Genomic DNA, 22,318 nt, shown 5'->3' on the forward strand with positions numbered 1-22,318 from the left:
TAGACACCTCTCCAAACGGGACATACAAATGGCCAAGAGACATATGAAGAAATGCTCAACATCACTAATCATCAGAGAGATGCAAATTAAAACAACAATGAGGTATCACCTCACGCTTGTCAGAATGACCGCCATCAACAAATCATCAAACAAGTGTTGGCGAGGGTGTGGAGAAAAGGGGACTCTAGTACACTGCTGGTGGGAATGCAGACTGGTGCAGCCACTATGCAAAACAATATGGTGTTACCTCAAAAAATTAAAACTTGAACTTCCATTCGACCCAGTGATCCTGCTTTTAGGAATATACCCTAAGAAGCCTGAAATACCAATCAGAAAGAATATATGTATCCCCATGTTCATAGCAGCACTATTTACAATAGCTAAGATCTGGAAATAGCCCAAGTGTCCATCAGTAGACGAATGGATAAAAAAGCAGTGGTACATATACACAATGGAGTACTATGCAGCTGTAAGAAAGAAAGATCTCTTATCCTTTGAGACGACATGGAGGGACCTGGAAAGTATTATCCTAAGTGAAACAAGCCAAGCAGAAAAAGACAAATACCACATGTTCTCACGTATGTATGGAATATAATGAATATAACAGTCTGAGGAATAGGGTAGACCCAGAAACACGGAAGTAGGGTACAGACTGACAACCCTCAGAAGAGGGGGTGGTGGGGTGTGGGAAGAGATAAACCACAGAACTTATGTGCATGTATGCATAACCAATGGACATGGACAACAAAGCCGGGGACAGGGGAGGAGGGTGTCAATGGGGTAAAAAAGGAGAAAGATCTGTAACAAAAATAAAATTAAAATAAATAAAGAAATAAAAAGAAAAGGAAAGTCTTTTTGCATGAACAGAGCATAACTTTGAGCCCAGCATCATTCTGAGGTGTCCCTCTTTGACCACACTGGCAGATTCTTTGGTCAGGAACTTTCATGCATTAATATGTTATATGGTGGTGGATGATTGCTTATTGTTTTTTAAAAAATTATTTTTATTTAATTTTTTAGAGAGAGGACAGGAGAAAAAGATAGAAACATGGATTTGAGAAAGAAACACTAATCTGCTGTCTCCTGCACGCCCCCTATTGGGGTCCGAGCCTGCAACCCAGGCTTGTGATGGGAATAGAACCTGGACCTCTCAGTCCATGGGACGACGCTTAATCCTTGGAGCCACACTGGTCAGGCAGATGGTTTATGGCTTTGTATTAAGCACATACAAGATAGTCAAGGCTGAATCATCAAGCACTTGCTGGGTGACTCTACCCTTTATCCTTGGTGAAATAACTAAACTAGGGTCCCTAGCTGTGAGTTAGGAAGCCCCCTCCAAACCTTGCCTGTTCCTGTTTGCTCATTACAGCCTTCTCTCCCATCCCCAGCATTGATTAAAGAAACACTTTTGGGGGCAGATTGGCACAGTGGTTTATCACTCTAAATAGGAGCCCTTTTGGATATTGGATTTATCTATTTTGATTTATATAGAGAAATTAATAAAGCTCATTGTTGTTTATTTTTAACTTTTTTCCCCTTTATTAATTTTTTAGAGAGAGAGGAAGGGAGAGGGAGAGAGAGATAGAAACATCAATGAGAGAGAACATCAACCGCCCACCTCCTGCATGCCCTGCACTGGGGATCGGGCCCACAACCTGGGCGTTGCCCTGACCGAAAATTGAACCAGGGACCTCTTGGTGCATGAGTCGATGCTCAACCACTGAGCCACACTGGCTGGGCTATTTTTAACTTTTGTTAAATCCACATTTATTTTCTAATTCTGCTGTCCTCAGACCTCTGGTTCAGGCGTTACTCATGTTCTAGCTGCCTTGCCACAGTCATTTCTTGGCAGACCTTCCCCTGTCCTCCACCCATTCGTTCATTCTGTGAATTTTCAGTGTATTAAGAATTCAGATTTTCTTTCCCAGTGTCTGGTAAGACATAGAGTAGGATCATTTCTCAGGTCATCCAGTACACTCTGGCTTTCCCCTGTTGTTTCACGATTAAGAGATAAATTGGGCATCTACCCCACAGAGTACGGGGCAGCCCGGGGGCATTTCTTGAGTAGCGCAGCATAAATTTGGCTCCAGCAGGGATCGGAGCTGATGTTAGCACCATCTAATTTCTACCACTATTGGCTTCCTAGAGGATAGGCGCATAGCTGAATTCTCGCAGGAAATCGGTGAAAATAATTTTAATTCCAACCTCTGCACAAATATACCTTGTCACGTGCTTGTTATTGTTCTGGTACCCTATGCAGGTCACAAATTGTTAGTCACATTAACAATGATGATGTTGCAATATTAACTAAACATTTATTAGTCAACTGCAAATGCTGAGTGTTATGTTAAGTGTTGTAAATACAGTCCCCTTCACATCCATGGGTTCTGCATCCACAGATTCAACCAACCCTGAATTGAAAATATTTGAAAACAAATGTCATGTTCCTACGGATGCATACTATGTCTACAGTTTACAGTTAGGCCTACAATGGTTGTGTCTGTACTGAACATATACAGACTTTTTATCTTGTCCTTATTCCCTAAATAATATAGCATAACAACTATTCACATAGCATTTACAAGGGTACAGGGGGATGTGCCAGGTTACATGCAAACACTGTGCCAGCCATTTTATCTAGGGACTGGAGCATCTTTGGATTTTTATATTGTTGTAACGTGTCAGCGAGATAACCAGAGACACACAGCCGAATTGTAAAGGAGCGCTTCATTACACCTGTGGGCTGCGGGGTACAGCTTCCCCAGATCCTCAGCACAGATTCTTCTTGCTCATTTGATTTTAAAGACAGAATCCCCATCCCCTTTTTGCCCCCCACTTAGGGGACCAGTACAGTAGTGGGTGTGACAGCGATTACAGAAGTCAAAAGGGCTCACAAGTACCTGCAAATACCAGACACTGCAAATGCCTCCCGACACGTGCGGCAACTATAATCTTAGGCAAAATTCTAGGGGTAATTAATCTATCATTGGAAAAATATCGAGGAAGTTCCATTGATGATAAAAATGGAGTTATTTAGTCGCCTTAGCCTCGGGGCCCAGGTCAGTATCCTCAGGGGTCCTGGAACCAACCCCCTCGTGGATACTGAGGGGTGGCTCCATTATTTCAGTTAATCCTCACACCTGTTACTCTTTCCACTTTCCAGCTGCAGAAATTGAGTGCTGCTGTTAGCACACAGGATCCACATCCGGGATGGCAGCCCTCCAGGGGCAGTGCCACTCTGCTTTTCCCCAGCTTCACCAGGGTCCCTTACACGTCCCTGGAAATGCACTACCAGCTTCCTGGCCTCGGTGGAAGGAACGGGGAGTGGGCGGGCCTACACCGAGAAGCCTGTCCCCAGGGCAGCACCTCCAGTTCTCCCCCGCTTCCCTTCGGTTCTTACATTTACTTCCTCGTGTTTGGACGGGTCTCTAAGTAAACTGAGCTCCCCAAGGGAGTCAGGAAGGCAGGGACTGGACCCTCACCTCCCTTCTACTTTCCAAGTTTTCCCTGTACGGTCCCTGCTGTTATTTTCAACTGACTGAAGAAATGGGCCTGATCTTGACGGGCAAGGACGCCTGGTTCCTTCTTATTTCTGAGGAAGTTTCCAGGGGGAGAGGCGGTGTTCGACTAGCACTGAGGGGGCCTTTGATTTCTTAGGGGAGCCAGAGGGCTCACTCAGCCACCCCATTAGAGGCCAGGCATAGTGCCCAAGGCACCTGTCATTTTAATGAGCCTGTTTACAAGGAGGAGGCAATTTTCTTCAAGTTGCACCAGTTCTGCTGGATTGAGGATACGTTTCTCCCAAAGGAGCTTTCTGTTTGGATTTTGCCCAAGGCCTTTCTCTCTGCCTTCGTTGTCAGTCCACAGAAAGCTGGAGAGGATGTTCAAAAGTCTTTCCTAATTCGCGGCCTACTGGGAAGCTTTGTCTTCCACCCGACTGGCAGCCTTGGCCCCTTGCTCTCCAGGGACGTAAAGACAGACAGCAAACAAAATTTCTTTCAGTTGTTCAGAAAACAGAATTTTGAAAGTAATGGTGGAAATAGTTCCCGATTTGGGCACCGCTGGTTAACCTGCGTGTCTTAGGGCCCTACCTTTTGAATAAGGTGATTCATGGCTTCCAAAAGGTTATTTTAGGAAGTGTGGTCTTAATTTGATTTTTGTGACCTCAAAGTTGATCTGCAAGCTTAAACAAACCAAGAAAACCCCCAACTCCCGCACTTTCGGAATTGACTGCTTTTACCTGGCTCAACGCTGAGAGAGTAGCTGTCTATTTCCAGATCCAGTTGTTGGGCTGCCGCAGAACAGAAGTCCTCCAGGACCCCGTGCACGGCCTTGGTGAGGTTGTACGGCACCGACGTGGCGAACCGCAGCTTGCTGTTCACAATCACACTTCCGTTTTTGAAGTTAAGTATTTCAAGTTGCTTAAATCCTGTGAGATTGGAGCGTAGATACGGAACCAGCTGCGAAGTGAGAGATGGTTTGCTCTTAAGTGTATGCTAAGCGCTCAGCTGCGGCTAGTCCCACCTGTCCTCACTGTTCCTTATCCGAGGCATAAATTCCCCTTCCTTGTTATTTACGTGTTTATCCTTGTGTGTTTGGATTTAACGGGAGACTGGAACTCCACCACTTAACGACCTATTTGCAGTGATTATGCCCCAGATTTCCACCTTTCTCTCTGTGTATTGAGATGGATGGGCAGCGGTTCTGTTCATAATGAATTGTGAGAACAGAGGATTTTAAAAATCCAGGCCAGTGTTATCAGCAAAGCAGGAATGCCAGGTTCAGGTTGTTTAAAAAATCCAAGTAAATAAAAACATGTTCCAAACTGAGCCCAGGAGCAGACTGCTTGCCCTACGCCTGTGCAAAGGGACCTCTAGTTGGAAGCAACCAACTCGAAATGAGCCACTGAGATAAACAACAGCTCAGACATCGGCCTGTCTGTGTACACAGGGTGTGTTTCAGGGTCAACACGATCGCAGTGCAGCGGAAACAGCAGGGAACTGGCAGCCGGTCCTGGAACTGGTCCTAACTAGCTGTGTGACCTTCACTGAGACACTTAGCCATGGTGTTGTACCTTGGTGCCCTGATCTGGCCTGTGAGGGAGAAGAAAAAGTGGCTCCCTAAGGACCTCTTCCCAACTATAATTTAACAATATCAGATGTCTGCCCCAGGGCACTGGCTTCAGGCTCCCACACCTGCCTCTTGTGGGCCACAGCCATCCTTGAGATCTCTCTCCAGAAATGGTAGTAATTCGGCCCTGTCTGCCTCGTTCCTGCCCTGAAAGTGAGCCACTCGTCCATGAACCGATACCTGCCCAGGGAGCACACAGGTGCAAGCTGCAACCTCCCAGGCTTGGCCCCGACAGGCTCCATTGTGTCCCGTCCCCACCCTACCAGAATTTCGATTCAGACCCTGACCCACATTCTTGTACAACCCCCTCGCCCCAAGGTTACCGTGAAAATAAAATAATTAGAGCTTGGAACTTCTTTTTCCAATCTAATCATGATTTTGCCTACATACTTTGAACTCATTCTTTGTGTCTGAGCATTGCTTTGGACTCTGGAGGGAAGTCCCTGCCTTTGCTCACTGTGCAAATGATTAGCTGCTCCTTCCTTCAAATCCATTCTCTTCTTTTTCATGAAAAAGGGGCTGCTTTGCTAGAGACCACATTTCCCAGGCTCCCATGCAACTTTGGTATCACTTGCTTAGGAAATTGCTTGCCCTGGGCTTTCTCTCCCCTCCTCACAAGTGGAAACAGGGAAGTGACCCAGTCTTGACTGTGTGAATAAGGAAACACCCTCGGATTGGCAGACTTACAAGATATAAGGAATATGCGTTCCTGGATGGCACTGTAGACTGAAGCTGTCCCACCCACCAAGTGAAAGAGAGGTGAACTTTGTATCTTACGTTACTGTATTTTTTACCTCTTCATTGTGGCAGCTTAGCATGTACCCTAGCGAACACACCTGGGCTCGATCCCCTGGGACTCCGTTCCCTGAGGTTGTCCCAGTTATCCACTCACCTCACTGTGGGAGGTTGTGGGGGGCTAGACTGCACAAAGTCTTCCTTTCAAGTTTACCTGAAGAATTCTATTTTATGTGATTTTGATTTATATGATTTCACTTACATGAGGTTCACAAATATTTTTTCTGTTATTTTCACAAATTCTGCACTCTCTATGATGTGCATTGTGTACTTGACTTTGGTACCGATTGTGCAGAGAGATTACATGGCTCAGTGTTTCTTACTGTACACGTGTTTCTTATCACACATGTAGAAACAAAGCAAATGTGGGTTTGAGGGGTGTTTTATAACCAAAGATACATGCTATCATGATAATTTTCTCATTTTCATTGTTATGGATCAGAAATGATTAGACCTTTGGCCACTTTTTAGTTTAAAAAAAAACTTAAGGGAAACTTAAAAAAGAATCTTTACCCCTGAACTTGGCCTCATCTGTGCCGGACCTTTCTAGCTTTGAGTCTTTTGGGCCGATGGCTGGAAAACAGTGACGCTGTAACGTAGGACAACTCTGCTCACATTGCTTTTCAATCTCAAGTTCAGAACTTGAGTGGCTATGTATTATACCTGGAAAAACTAAACTAGGAAGAACTGTAATGGAAAAATCTTAAATATAAGTCTGTTCCCAGGAGGTTGGGGGCCAGTGTCTGCTCCTGTGTCTACCAGAGAACCAACTTGTCCATTGGATCCGAACTCATCTCGGCACTTGGGCTGAATGCCCTCGGCAGTAGCGGTCCAATGGCTTGTCTCTTACAGCCTGCGTTGCTCAAGACAGCCAGTGATTGTGTCATAAAGTAACAACAGAAAAAAAAGAAGAGACAGAGAATTGTAAGTAGTGCCCACTCACCAGCTGTGTGAATCGCTGCTCCAGAGCTTGGTACTCCAGGGAGCTCTTGTCGAACAGGTCGTCGGAGAAGGGCACGTTGGCGACCCGCAGACTGAAGAACACCACCAGCTCTCGGCCCTTGGCGCCGGTGGTCATCGAGCTGGTGGTGATATACCGGAAAGCTGGAACAGGAGTGGTAGTTGCTGAGAAACGGTCTGCGGTGGACACATACCCGCTGAATCGTGGTATCTCAGAGGAGGCAGGAGTGTTAGATTGACCCATTTCATCGAAGTCTTGGACTCTATCTTGGCTGCCTGTACTCAACCGGCTGTCCTCTGAAGATGCAGGCAGATGTGAAATTTCCAGAGCTGCTTGGCTGATGGCAGGATAATCATCAGTGAGGATGGTGAGCCCTGGGACTAGCACTGTCTGGTCAATGGACATTCTGTCGGTGGCACTTGGAGCAGGCAGAGAGAAGATGCTCGGTGCCGTAAAGAAAGGTCGAGTTTCTGACAGGGAGGTAGAGCCCACAGCAAGTGGAGACAAGGAACTGTCCGTGGAGAAAGCTCCTGAGACCAATTCATTACGTCCAAGCATTGCACCAAAAAATAGAAGGAAAGAAAAAATCCAGAGTTAAACTTAACTTTAAAAAAATAACATTTATATTGATTAGTTTAATGTCATATTTTTAAAAATAAGAACTTGGTACAGAAACGGCAGGCAACCCTGTGTCTAAACCTAGGGAGACAGCAGATGGGTCCTGAATCCATTTTATTCAGGCCGATACCTCTAGATGCCTGAGACTAAAAGAGTACAAATTACCTAGAATTTCTGGAATTACACTCAGCCAGACACAGCACACCTGGGGACCAGGTGGTAAAGCTGACTAGGTCACCAGGTGGTGCCAAACAGCAGATGACATTGAATAGATTTGGATCCCACATCCCCACCTGGAATTCCCAACGAGCTGTGCGGTTTTGGCCCAGAAATTTTATTTGCCTTCCTATCATGCAAGCCTGTATTTTTCTTCATTTGGATTTTTTGGGGATTCCAGTTATCATATTTTGGTAGCTTTACCAATTAAAATTTAAATTGTGCTTTTCTGAAATTGTATAATCTGATTGAATAACTTGCTAATTTGCAACATGCTATTGAGAGAGTAAAGGTGTGGGTTACATGTATAATGTGAACTTTATATTCCCCACACAACTTGCTAAATATTTGATAATATTTAAAGGTTTTGTCACTTTTACAGGATTATGCCTTGATAATTTCTACCACCATCTTGCTGTCTTAGGTAGGTACACATTGAACTACTGACATCCATCCCAATGTTGGTGTAAAATTGAAATTAGTAAGTGTTTATGAGAAGTGGTGAAATAAAACTATCAGATAAAAACATTGGTGGGTTATTAAAGCATTCCAATAAACCTAAATCCAGAGCCACTGACAATATTTAAGACACTAGACAGATCAAAACAGAGAACTTTCTGCGATCACTGCAGTGGCATTTTGGCAAATATGTGGGAAGCTGGACTGAAATCCAAATGCTAAGCATGATGAATGGACTGTCTGGATGCGGCTATCGTCTGTGGACTCTCAGTCAGCTAATTTATGAGAATGCTATCACCCAAACTGAGATTCGAAGTGATAAACAGCTCCAAGAGGTGGAATCATATTACTTTCATCAGTATCTTAAAATAAAACTTGCCTGTTGGCAAACTGTACTCAGCTTTCAGAGAAGCATTCTCTGTTCTCTCACCTGGAGAGGGCGCCTGGTGTGTCCACTCATAGTTCACTCAACTGTCAGAAATGATGTTTCCTAGTATCCAAGATCTCTCTGGATATACACTGTCATTTTATTCAATCCATGACCATAGACTGAATGTTTGTATTCTCCCCAAATTCATATGTTGAAGCTCTAACTTCCAGTGTGGCCATATTTGGAGGTGGGGGTTGTTGGGAGGTAATTAGGTTAGGAGGGTGGAGCCCCTATTAATGGGATTAGTGCCTTTCTATGAGCAGGCAGGAGAGACGTGATCTCTCTCTGTCTCTTTCTCTCTGCTTTGTGAGGACACAACAAGAAGGCATCAGTCTGCAAACCAGAGGGAAGGTCCTCACCAGGAACCACATCAGCCAGCAACTTGATCTTGCACTCCCAGCCTTCAGAACTGTGAGAAGTAGATTTCTATTGTTTAAGCCACCCAGGCTATCACATTTTGTTATAGCCAGCAGCCTGAGCTAAGACATCCATGGTAGGATCTGGGATGCGTTAAGTGAAAGCTTCAGGTGCTATCAGTGATTGGAGTTGACTTCTTTGTGTTGGGGAAAATGCATGTGAATTTGTGCTCCTGTGATGTGACCTCTGTGCTCCTCCGGATGGCAAGGGTCAGGGAAGAAGGACTGTGACAGATGTCTTTGTTCTGCTCCTGGGCCAGCATCTCATTACGTACACCTTTCTCACTTTATAGACTTCAGCCAGATTAAAATAGTTCACTGTATTATGTCATAAACCAATACAAGTAAATTTCTAACTCTGTTTTTGTGGCATCTTAACATTAATCATTCACTTTCACAATAAACCTGTCTAAGTTATTTTACTGATAAGAACAGTTGGCTATTTATTTTATTTTATTTTTTCTTTTCTTTTCTTTTTTTTTTAATTTTTATTTATTTATTTATTTTTTTGTTACAGATATTTTACCTTTTTACTCCATTGGCACCCCCCACCCCACCCCCCCTCCACCCTGTCCCCGGCTTAGTTGTCCATGTCCATTGGTCATGCACACATGCATATAAGTTCTGTGGTTAATCTCTTCCCACCCCCCCACCCCCCATCCCCTCTTCTGAGGGATGTCAGTCTGTGCCCTACTTCAGTTGGCTATTTAAATGTAAGTTTGCTAGATAAAATACAGGATTCCCATTGGAACACACTTATACTGAAATATTGTTGTTTATCTGAAATTAAAATTTAACTGGGTATCTTGTATTTTTCTTTGCTGAATCTAGCAGCACTATTTAAATGTGATTTATTTTTTAATTTTTTTTTTTTTTTATCCTCACCCGAGGACATTTTTTTGATATTTTGTTCCGATAGAGTGGGCAGGGGTGCGGGGGGGGGGGGGGGGAGAAACATGATATGAAAGGGACACATCAAGTGGCTGCCACCCACACGACTCAACCAGGGCCAGGAACAAACTGCAATCGAGGTACGTGCCCTTAGTGGGAACCGAACCAGAGTCTCCCTGGACCGCAGGCCGATGCTCTAACTGCTGAGCCAAACCGGCCAGGGCTAAATGTTCCTACTCTCTCATGACTTGATATTGAAACGAAGGCCAAAATCAATTCCTTTGGAATAAAAATATCATACAAACCTTACCACTACTTGTAAATGTATTTTAAGTACATATAATTACATTTTCATCAGATTCTTACATAGAAATTAGGTTCGACAGTGACACAGGTCATTTGAACATGAAGGTTTTTATGTTGCACTGGAGAAGTCAGGCCCCAAAGCCAAGGCCATTCATTTCATCTTGAGGTATGCAAAACACACAACACAAAATAAGTTGACTATTTAGCTACTGTGTTGGAGTGTGCCGGGGGTGTGAGGCATGCTTATGGTGGGGATGCTGGCTAGAAGCTGTTGGGTGTAGGGCAGGAGGTATTTTGGTCATTCTCTGGGAAGGAGGCCCGGCGAAAAGCAAAGACCATAGATGAGCTAGTTCAAACCAAAGTAGAGGAACCCAGACCTAGCTGAAGCCCCAAGTGAGATAAGCCAGTAAAGGGTGAGGATGGGCTCAGTGTGGGCAGACAGAAGCCCATTAGTAGACAGAAGAGGGCCAAGAGAAGATGAGCAAAGTGGGAAGGACAAGTGCTGATGAAAGGCGATTTTAAATCCTACTTCAAAGGGTCACGTATACACACTTATATACACTAACTCATAAATATCAAGTGGTCACCTATTCTATGTTTAAAAATCTAAAAAACAAAAGATTCCAGAATCTCATTTTGATTTTCAAGTGGCATGATCAGGACATTCTTAATTCTATATCAAAGAAACCTATTCTTATTTATCACGACCAGAAAGTTATTATCTTCCTTTTTGGCACATTATAGAGACAGATATAAGTGTCCTTCATGGTTCTATACTATCAGTCCAAGTGTGAGGATGACTAAAGATATTTCAAACACCCCAAGTCTTCAAAACTCCTCCCAGGCAACCTTTCTTAGAATGGGTTTACCTAAGATAATAGGGTAAACCAAGAAATAGGAAGAAATGGGATACTGAAAATAAGTTAATGAAATATGCTGGAAGATGGTAAAGGGGTATCTTAGGGAGATAGGTAACCCAGCTGTGAAATTAGATTATTCTCAAGAGACAGGTATGTGGAGTACCTATGTCGCCAAGCTCTCCAAATTGTACCACATTTTTAACTTGACAAACTGCTGATGAGCGTGCTCCACAGAACAGGAGAGAGGGCCAGAGAGGAGGCCTAAGGTCTAGGGATCTGGGGCTTCAGCTCAGAGAAAGGCCAAGGACATTCTAGGGGTAATAACAAAGGCAAGTCTTAGGTGACAGCTGTCCAGAAAACCTAAAGAGGAGTAGTCCAGAGAGAAAGCGAAGGTCTCTGAAGATTGGAGTGTAAGTTATCTGATGTGGAAAATTTCTTGGAAATTTTAATGGAAAATTTGGGAAGAACTGGCAATAAGTACAAAGAAAACTAAGCAAATGAAAAAAATAAAACAACAACAACAACATTAACTCCAGGAAAACAGAAAGAAAACATAGAGCAAATAGATCAACTATGATATACAATGTAAACACTGGATATTGATTTAATAAGAATTGCCACCATATTGAGAGGGGATAGTATTGTGAGAAATTTAAATCCTTATTTAAGATAATAAAAAGTCTGTAAATTACATAGAAGACTGATAATGTGGAAGATATATATGATTTAAAAACACGAGAAGAGCAAGTACCAGAAGAAATAGCGAAGGGGGTCAAAGGATCTATTGGTTAATGGGCTGCGCCAGGAAGCGTGAGGTTGCAAAGTGCTCTATTTGTCAGAACTCTTTAATATGATTTGACTTTCAAATATTATTTTTATTTTGAGACAATTTTATATTCAAATGCAGTTCCAAGAAATCTCAGAGGGGCATCAACGAAAATGGCAGGGCAAGCAACTCCGAAAGTCAAGTTATCCTTCATGTTTGAATGTTACAGGTGTAAGTAGCTCTGAAGTAATCAGAAACATACACAGGTAAGACGAAAGTAGGCTTACAATGGTTCATATGGAAAACAATACAAGAATTAATAAGTAATAACATAAGAACGGCCTGTTTCCTGTCCTCACAACTGCAGACCGACTCTGCCCCACCCTGTGTTTGGTGTCTGGCCCGCGTCCCTGGCAGAGCCCGCTGCGCAGTGCCGGGAAGGTGGGCAGTCCAGCCCCGCAGGGAGAAACGGGCGGGGTGGCCGGCCTTGGGAGGTGCCGGGGACTTGTGAAGGCTGAGCCCCATTGGCTCTCAGAGCCGGTGATTTAGAGCCAGTCCTTCAGGCGGCAGCACAGAGGTTTGGAACCCCCATTCATAGTTGATCGACCAGAAGTACAAGTGACAGCCTGGGACTTGCGACCATCATCGGCGGTGGGGACCAGGCTTGTAGAACTGAGCCCTTAACCTGTGAGGTCTGTGCGACTCCAGGTAGTGGGTGTCATGACGGAATTGTAGGACACCCAGCTGGTGCCTAGCGACCTGGAGAATTGGAAAATTGGTTGATCTGAAAACAAAACAAAACAAAACACAAAACCAAACCCCTACACATCTGATTTCAGAAGTGCTGTGAATAGAGAAATAGTTTTCCTTTTAGTAGCCAGGCCCTCAGGAGCTTTGGCGCCCGTGAGCCATTATTGAAACAATTATCTGATGATAGATTCCAGCGACTGAAAGAGAAATAAAAAGAGAGGCATCCGGAACACACAGGCTGTGGTGGAAGGTTTAGAGTGAGCCCTAAATCAATTTAAATGTGGAAATCTGTCCGAGAAGCAGAGGAGGTTATGGTTGCAGAATAGATTGTAAATCTATAAACCTTGACAGTGGTAAAATACTCACCTAATTACCAAAACTTGGGTTGTGGGAGAGTGAAGATGGTTAGATTATGAGATGGTTGGATTTTCTCTTCTCTAGCAGTCCATCAGAAATGCTGCTTAATGTTGTTGGTATGTGTAGTGTAAATAATAATGACTCTACATTAAAGTTTTAGGTGAGTTTTCCTACTAGCCTTAAGGGACCTTTTAAGAAGAAATATCTCATGAAGTAAGAAAATATTTATCTGAAAATCAGCAATTTCTTGAGCGCTATTACAGTTTCTTTTCTTCTGTCAAAAATCAAGTAAAATGAAATGTAATCCATTTTCTTAGTATGGCATTACAGACAATTCTGTGTTTACAGAAGTACTTCTACTACCCTATCTTTTTTTACCCTCACCCAAGGACATTTTTGCATTCATCTCAGATAGAGCGGGAGGGAGAGGGGGAGGAAGAGAGAGAGAGAAACATCGATGTGAGAGAGGCACATCAACTGGTTGCCACCCACACAACCCCAACAGGGGCCGGGGACAAACTGCAACCGAGGTACATGCCCTTAGTGAGAACGGAACCTGGGTCTCTCTGGTCTGTGGGCTGACCCTGTAACCACTGAGCCAAACCAGCCAGGGCCTACTAGCCTATCTTTTAAACTGTATTGCGAGATATCTGGAATGATAGATATAATTTAGTTATTTCTAACTAGCAAAAATTTAATAACATTATTTTTATTTTCCTTTACTTTTTTGGTAATTTTCTCCACCCTTTAACATTTTAAATAATGAGCTGGGCTGGTGTGGCTCAGTGGATTGAGTGTTGTCCCATGGACTGAGAGGTCCTGGTTCGATTCCCAGTCAGGGCACATGCCCGGATTTCAGGCTTGATCCCTGGTGGGGGGCATGCAGGAGGCAGCTAATTGATGTTTCTCTCTCACATCGATGTTTCTCTCTCTCTCTCCCACACTCTCTCTACAAAATCAATAAAAAAAAATTTAAGCTTTTCTTAAAAAAAAACATTTAAAATAATGAGTGTATATTATTTAAAAAATAATGGTAATTACTATTTTTAGAAAAAAACAATTGTTTAGTCACTCAACATAAATATACATTTTTTGGGGGGGCAGGTAAAGTTTGTAGTTGTTGGAACCTCCAATATTACCTCTTCTCCATGAAATACATAAATACACAGTACATAAATTTACATTTACATAAATATACATTTTAAAAGTTTTTCTCAAAGATGTTTTTAGATTTTTGTAAACATCAGATAAAAACAATAGCTCCTTGGTTATCTGGAATAAATGAAAGATTTCAAATGTATCTACATATTAAGTAAAAATCTTAAGCAGAGCCACTACAGAAGCAAAAATATCTTACTACCCAATCTTTAGTATTATTCATAACATTAAAATAACATCTGGATTAAAATGGAAACTGATAAGGAACTTAATTCCTAAGCCCTGGAGGGCTTTATTATGCTTTCTTACTATTTTAGTTAGATGTTTCGATTAGGTTATAGCCTCAAAATCTAGTCTTAGAAGTTTGAGAGGTTAGTTTGAGGATGAGATGTAAAGAAATGAATTTATTTGGCACCTGTTATGTTCTAGGCATTGTACAAAAGATATGTTAAAAATTTTCCATTTAGTTTAAGCCAGTTTATAAGCTTCCAACTGATTATGCGTTCTCACTTGATGTGAATTATTGGAGTCTTTAAAGTATCTAATTATATCCTCTGAGTGAATAAGGTGGGTCACTCAGAGAGGTAGCCCAAGGCACGAAGACCAGTGTCCTCTTGACCAGGGGTTATCTGTAGAATGAAGTATGTATGTCTATGCATCTAACATGAGGCAGTTGTCTTCTCAAATCATCAATCAAAGGCACATTTTTTCCCCCCAGTCTGATATATTACACTTTTCCTTCACTAAACAAAAATGCTGGATCTATGAAATAATTTTTCTGTTTAAAAAAATTTTTTTTTTTCTTTATTGATTTTAGAGAGAGAGGAAGGGGGAGGGAGAGAGAAATAGAAACATTGATGAGAGAGAACATTGATTGGCCGCCTCCTGCATGCCCCCAACTGGGGATTGGGCCCACAACCTGGGCATGTGCCCTGACTGGGAATTGAACTGGCGACCTCTTGGTGCATGGGTCAACACTCAACCACTGAGCCACACCAGCTGGGCTCTATGAAATCTTATTAGACTTAAACTCTGCCTCATATGATATAAAAACTATATAGCTCGGAGCTGCATCACCCTGATTACTTTCTTTGTATTGTTAGCAACATCATCTCTAACAGCTTTCGATGTAAAATCAGCCTTATATAAGGAAATTGGAAGTATGCATTTGGAAAAAAGAGCCCATCTATGTCTTTTCCTAGTTTGTTGATGTCCTTAATAAAATTTGTTATTGCTGTCTCTGGAGAAATTAACATTTTGGGACAAATGAAGTAATTGTGACATGAATCTTATATGCAGTGATGTACCTTTCAATAGCATGGCCGTAGTTCAATTCTGAATTGCTTCCGAATTATTTATTCCACAATTATCGAAAAGGTTGTGCTTTTCCACCTTTGACTTACAAAGTGAAATAATAAGTACATTATTCTCTCTACTAATGTCTTCATAGTATCTAAGTAAATAATAAATATTCTTTTTTGTTTCTGATTGTTTATTGCTAGCATATGGAAAATACTTAGATGTGCATATTGATATTGCAATCTTTTTTTTTCTTTTCTTTCTTTTCTTGATTGACTTTAGAGAGAGAGGAAGGGAAAGGGAGAGAGAGATAGAAACATCAATGGGAGAGAACATTGACTGGCCTCCTCCTGCATGCCCCCCACTGGGGACTTGGCCCACAACCTGGGCATGTGCCCTGACTGGGAATCGAACTGGGTGACCTCTTGGTGCATGGGTCAACACTCAACCACTGAGCCACACTGGCCGGGGCAGCCTGCAATCTTGCTAAACTTATTTGGCCCCCCCCCCTTTTTAAGGTTCCTCAGGATTTTCTACATAGACAATTATGTTATCTTCAAATAAGTATAGTTATATTTATTCTTTTATAATTTGTATGCCTTTCTTACTTTAACTTCTTGTGCTGATGAGGACTTCCGGTCTGATGTGGACAGAAGTGGTAAGAGTGGACATCCTTGTCTTGTTGCAAATTTCAGGGAGAAAGCCTTCTCTCCCCATTACATATGACGTTAGTTACAGATTTCTGTAGATGCCCTATGTCAGGATGAGGAAGTTCCCTGTTAGATCTGATTTGCTGAGTTTTTTTTTTATTGTAATGGATGTTGAATTTCCTCTAATGCCTTTTGTGCATCAATGTGATTTTTCTTCTTTAGACAGTTAATATAGTGGATTACATTGATTGATTTTCCAATATTGAACCAGATTTGCATTCTTAGGAGAACCCACATTGGTGAATAAAGGTTGAGATGACATAAAATGTGAATTTGGGATTATGGAAGGCACACAAAACATTACATGGTATAGTAGCTTCTGTCATGGTCATTGCTCCTTACTTCCTGTTATTCATATCCCTGCCTAGTTCCCTCCCACACTGCATGGGACTGTTTTCCATAGAATGCTACGGAATAGAAGATGTATGATTTGAAACTAGGTCATCAAAATATTTCTTCTTCCACCTTGTTCTCTTGAAGCAATTGTTCTGGAGGGAATCACCAGCCATGTTGTGAGGACACTCAAGCAGCCATGTGGAGAGGCTCAAAGAACTGAGGCCTTTCTATAGCCAATTTGCCAGTTATGTGAGTAAGTAAATCTATCAGCCCCTGCCAAGGACTGTAGTCTTGGTTGACATCTTGACTGCAGCCTCATGAGAGACTCTGAACCCAAACCATCCAGCTAAGTCATCCCTAGATTTCTAACCTACAGAAACTCAGAGAGATAATAAATGCTTGTTTTTGCTTTCAGCCACTAAGTCATAGTGACAGATAACCAACACATACAGAAACCCTTAAAGACCTGGCATTGCAGGATTTTGGGTCTACCAGTTTCTGACTTTGGCTTTTATCAGAATACCACAAAGAATCTAGCCCTTGTTTTCAGGAAACTTTCCGTTTCAGGCATTAACTATATAAAACAAAGTCTATGCCAAAAGCTGTGAAAGAGGACATCCAGGGAGGCCCAGCTCTTATTAGCTGGTGGATCTGTGTTTGCGAAATGAGCCTGGTAAGATCTACCCTCTGGCTTTAGGATTGTGGCGAGGAGCAAAGCCAAGCATGATGTAAGAAGGCACTTTAGCAAGTGCAATTCTTTGAACCACAGGCTGTGATCATTTGTAGAAACCAAACTAGTATACATTGGAGGTGCCAATCTGGTTTCAGGATAGTCTCTTCAGAGAACTACCTTGAGCAATTTTGATTAAGAAGTGCCACGATCAAAGCAAGCATTCACTTTTAAAAGAATGCAAATATTTCCATGCAAATTTGGAAAATTGTTTACTTCACAAAATGTTTTCTTAAAAATATCATAAAAACACTGAAGGATTTTCTTAATTGCAGTAAGTAGTCAACAGTTTAAATGAAAATAAAGTTGATTTAAAGGTCAAACAAATATTTTTGAAGAATGATCAGAGACTTGGCTATATGCAGAGTTGTTTATCTATTAGTAAATGAAAGAGTGCGGTATGGGTAAGCCTTTTGGAGGAATACTGGAGCTCTTTGCCTAGAGTTCTCTGCACGTGCCCAGTAAGGTCTCATGCTCGGTCTGTGAATGAGAAGTTAACAATTGGGTCAACTAGAAGTGATCAGTCTGTGGCATGTGTGAAGCTGTGGGAGCAGGCAGAGAGGATGTGTTTTAAAACAGGGCTCTGGCCATGTCCCAACCATATCTGGAATAAAATAAGTTCTGTGCAGAGTTTTCAAAACATCTCTGATGTCTTGCAAAAGCTAATGTGGTATAGTTTGTGTTGGGGAAAATTGTGACAGAGTGTGAAATGTGTTTAAAAAAATAACTGGATGTCTTTTCAAGGGTATACTGAGCATCAGCAAGCAGAACTTTGGAGATGATCTAATTTTAGAAAGTTCTGTGCTTTCCATTCTCTTTGGGCTATTTTATAACCCCATAAGCTATAGAAAATTAGTGGTACTGTAAGTAATTCTAGTCCATACAGACGTAAACAAATTTTGTCCAATGACTATGCCATTGATTTCCTTCTCTTGAAAGGTATAATTCCAAACATTATATTTTACTGCTGGGTGGATTTTGACCAGGTTTGCAGCAATTTGCAAATTTGTGTCAGCATTCCTGATTGCCTTTATCGGGGGTTGGCAAAATTTTTCTGAAATGGCCAAATAGTAAATATTTTAGGTTGTATATGTCATACAATCTCTACTGCAACTGCTTAACTATGCCGGTGTAGCTCTAAAGTAGATGTAGGCATGGCTAAGTTCCAATAAAACTTTATTAATGGGTGATAAAATTGAATTTTTATGGCTTTCTTGTGTCACAAAATATTACATATTTTTAATTTCTTCTAACCAGTTAGAATTGTAAAAACCATACTTCACTGTGGGCTTCAGAGAAGCAAGCAATAGGCTAGATTTGGCCCCCAGGCTGTAGTTTGCCAACTCCGGCTTATATTTTGTTGTAGGATTTTCCTTTAACCCATTGTAACATCTTACTGATTCCCTCATTAACTAATGAGTTAAATCAAATCTTCACTATGTGTTCATTTTATATTTGAATGAGAACCAAAATTTTCCCCTTTAAAAAAAATTATTCTTTAACATTTACCAAAGGCAGTTAATAAAATTCAATACAGATATTTGGAGAACATGAATCAAAAGGCTGAGAGTTCTCTGCTCTGAATGAATATTAGAATCCTGGGAAGCTTAGAGAACTCTGTCAGCATCTGGGCTCTTCTGCAGAGAAATTAAATTAGACAATGAGTCCCCAGGACAGGTTCCTGCATGTGTATGTTTGAAAAGCTTCTCAGGTGATTCTATTGTGCAGTCAGGATTGAGAACCAGTACACTTGAGGACGTGATATATAAACAATGTCTTAGTATACTAAAGGCAAGTTGCTACTTTAAGATATGTAACATACAGGAAATCAGAGATAGAATGCCTGTATGGTAATAATGTTGTGTGATACTGTTTTAGTTTAAAGTATAATAGAAAGATCCAACTATCAGAAAGAGATTATAAATTTACTTAGTCAATCTCTTCTTAAAGTTTTTCTAATTGTTTGGAAATAGGCAAGTAAGTAAGATTATTGCCAAAGACCTACGCACAAGTTTTACTTACTAAAATCTTACTTAATTCCATAAGGAATTTGAAGTGGAATAAAGATGTAACAGTGCTAATAAGAACCTGTAAAGTATTATGATTTCCATTCTATCTCATAGTGTTTGTAGTTTTTTTGATGGGAAGACTGAGTCTTTTTTAAAGCAGGAACTCTTAATACTCCAAATCTCAGAGTTTTGAGAGGCTTTATGGTGCACTCACTAATTGTGATAGCTTAGCTAAAGAATACCAAGTACTTTTATTCTATCTGACATTTTATACCTTGCAAAGTATTTCCACATACTTTATCCAAAATGATCCTCAAAGGTTTTGATAAGTATTATAAGTGGTAATTACATTGCATACAAATTTGTAATTTATTCCCCATACCTAGCCCAAACTTTCCTCACTATTTGATTCAACATCAGTTACATATATACTCAATAAACATAAACCTTTCTTTGCCTTTTGTCTTGGTTTTCTCTCCTCTGCTTCCTGTGCTCCCCGCTCGGGTGCATTCGCACCCTGCGCTGCACCAGGGAGTCTCCGCATCCAAGACGCTGCGTTTGAGCTTTCTCCTCCCTTCCTTCTAATGCATCCCGACACACACTTTCATTGCTGGCATATTTTGTTATTGCTTTCTTTCCCCTATGCTCTTATTTTAAACACACACACACACACACACACACACACACACACACACACACACACACACACACTAACACCCGTTGAGAAAGGCAAGGTAGGTGCTGTACACCATCTACAGATAAAGAATCTCAGGCCGAAAGAACTTAAAAGTCCTTCTTAAAATTAACTTAGGACAGGCTCAGTACTAAAACTCAGTTTTCTTACCATATCCATTTTATTTCACAAAAAAGCCAAAAGTTGTTCAGGTTTTCCTCTTTGCGGGGGCATTCATTCATGTATGCATGCTTAAATTCACTCACCCAAAGTACCAAACATCGACCCTCTGCCAGGTACTGGTGAGGCACCGGGAGCAATAGTAATGAATAAAACAAACACTCCTTAGCGTTTACAGTAGCTGAAAAATACAGCAATATCGAGTACCTTCTGTGTATGTTTTCATACCTAAAGGTCACATCCAAATTATGAAGGGCTATCTCCTCCGCTAAGTAGGTAAAAAACAACAACAACAACAACAACAAAAAACGGAGCCACAGAAAGATTAATAAACTCTTAATATAGTAGCAGCGATGAGGTACTTAGTACGGCTGTGCACTTATGCGGGAATACACCCAGGGTCTCCAAGAACCGCAGGCTTAGCCAGGCGCTGGGTCTCCCGCGCGGGGAGTTGGAGGGAAAGAAGTTGGAGGGCCATCCTGCAGAGGGCGCTGCTGCACTTCCGTGAACCACGTGCTGCCCACAGGGCCGCATAGGCTTGCTAACATGATACAAAACAAAAGCGTCAGCTTTTTACTTTTCAATAATGAATCTCTACATCACTTAAATCCTATTTTCCAGGTGCTGTAACTGTCTTCAAGTGCTGGGAGAGACCGGCCTGCTGCCAGGATGCCCCTGTCCATTTCGGTCGGGAGGGTCCAGGACAGGATGTGAGCATCTCTAAGCAAGGAGGCCGGGAAACCTTTCTACAGTGAAAACACAGACTGTGAGTTAAAGCAGATTACATCCAGTACATTTGAACAGTTGTGAGCCTGTTTATATTCCTCATAAAACCTCACAATAAAAGAGCAATTGCATTTATTAGCAGTAAACTTTTTCTCCGAAGAGCAGCTCATCCTGTTTAAGCCCCAGGTCTTGAGGTGAGGGCTGAAGTTAATGAACCAAATGGAAATGAAAGACTAAAGAGTCAAGGTACTTATGAAAAGAATGAGCAGGTTGAATCCAGAATGAGAAATGGGAATGTGGCCCTGCGGATGTGGCTCAGTGGTTGAGCGTCAACCCATGCACCAGGAGGTCCTTGGTTCCCAGTCAGGGCACATGCCCAGGTTGTGGGCCAAGTCCCCAGTGGGGGGCATGCAGGAGGCGGCCAGTCAATGTTTGCTCTCATCGATGTTTCTATCTCTCTCTTTCTTCCTCTCTCTCTCAAATAAATAAAGAAAAAAAAAGAGAGAAATTATGGTGTGATTCGACACCGCATTGGGGATTAGTGGCTCACGTTCCGACAAGCAGTCTAGGTTTTACAGACCAGCTTCCCGTATTTCAAGCAAAATCGTTTCAGACACAATCACACACTTCTGGAGCGGTGGCTTTTAAAAAAGAAATACCACAAAATGAGCAAATTTGAAGGAGAAATCAGATTCATGAATACTAAAAAGAGAACAAAAGATGTTAGATATGTATAAAAGGTCTATTCATCCTGATTTAATCTTATATAGCAAACCTTGGGAAACATTTTCCCAGAAAATTTTAAACATGAGAAGGTTATCAGGAAGAGAAAATACACTGGATGAGGCAAAAGTAGGTTCGCAGCTGTGAGTACACAAAACAGAGTTTATTCTCATATTACTATTTTCCATACAAACAACTGTAAACCTACTTTTGCCCTACCCTGTATGCAAAGACACAAAAATGGAAGAGAGCAGGACACTCCTAAGAACGGGAGTAATCAACATGACTTGGACAATGGCTGGATGTGAATGGCGTGAAAAGCATCTTGGGTGACCTAAAGGTTCCCAGCTTGGGGGCCGCTTTCTCTGTTGGTGGCTGTCGTCATCTGTGACAGGGAATGCAAGGAAGAAGCCTCAGTGTTTCTCACTGACAGTTTGGAAAATGGAGACAATAGTTATCCTGTGCATTTTATGGCATGGTGTAGAAATAAGTTAAATAAAAGGCATGAAAAAACTTTGAAAATGTTAAAGCCCAAACGTAAGTTATAGTTGCATGGATCCCCATGGAGTAGTTGTTTTCAGCAGCATTAGCATCCCTTCAGAGTTTGTTAGAAATGCAAATTTGCCCCACCTCAGATCCAGGGAATCAGAAACTCTGGGGGAAGGGCCCAGAATCTGTGTTTTAACAAGCTCTTCAGGGATTCTGATTTGAGGAGTCTGAGAAACTGGGAGAAGAAGACAGGTTCTCCAGTTTGTTATGGGAGCGTATGCAGTGACCGAAGCCAGTGATGCAGCCCGGCCTAGATTTGCCCTTGAAGAG

General features: G+C 41.8%; 1 protein-coding gene across 1 annotated transcript in view; it reads right to left on the minus strand.

Moving 5' to 3' along the window:
• The window catches only part of IMPG1 (interphotoreceptor matrix proteoglycan 1), a 123,043-nt gene that overhangs the window by 27,170 nt on the left and 73,555 nt on the right, over window positions 1-22,318 (minus strand). Inside the window, exons 13-14 of the mRNA XM_036249068.1 lie at window positions 6,869-7,413; window positions 4,241-4,460 (exon numbers count right to left, since the gene is read on the minus strand). Coding sequence (XP_036104961.1) covers window positions 4,241-4,460; window positions 6,869-7,413 — 765 coding nt within the window. The remainder of the gene's footprint in view (window positions 1-4,240; window positions 4,461-6,868; window positions 7,414-22,318) is intronic.

Source organism: Molossus molossus, unplaced genomic scaffold (genome assembly GCF_014108415.1).
Source record: "Molossus molossus isolate mMolMol1 unplaced genomic scaffold, mMolMol1.p scaffold_m16_p_8, whole genome shotgun sequence".
Lineage (NCBI taxonomy): Eukaryota > Metazoa > Chordata > Mammalia > Chiroptera > Molossidae > Molossus > Molossus molossus.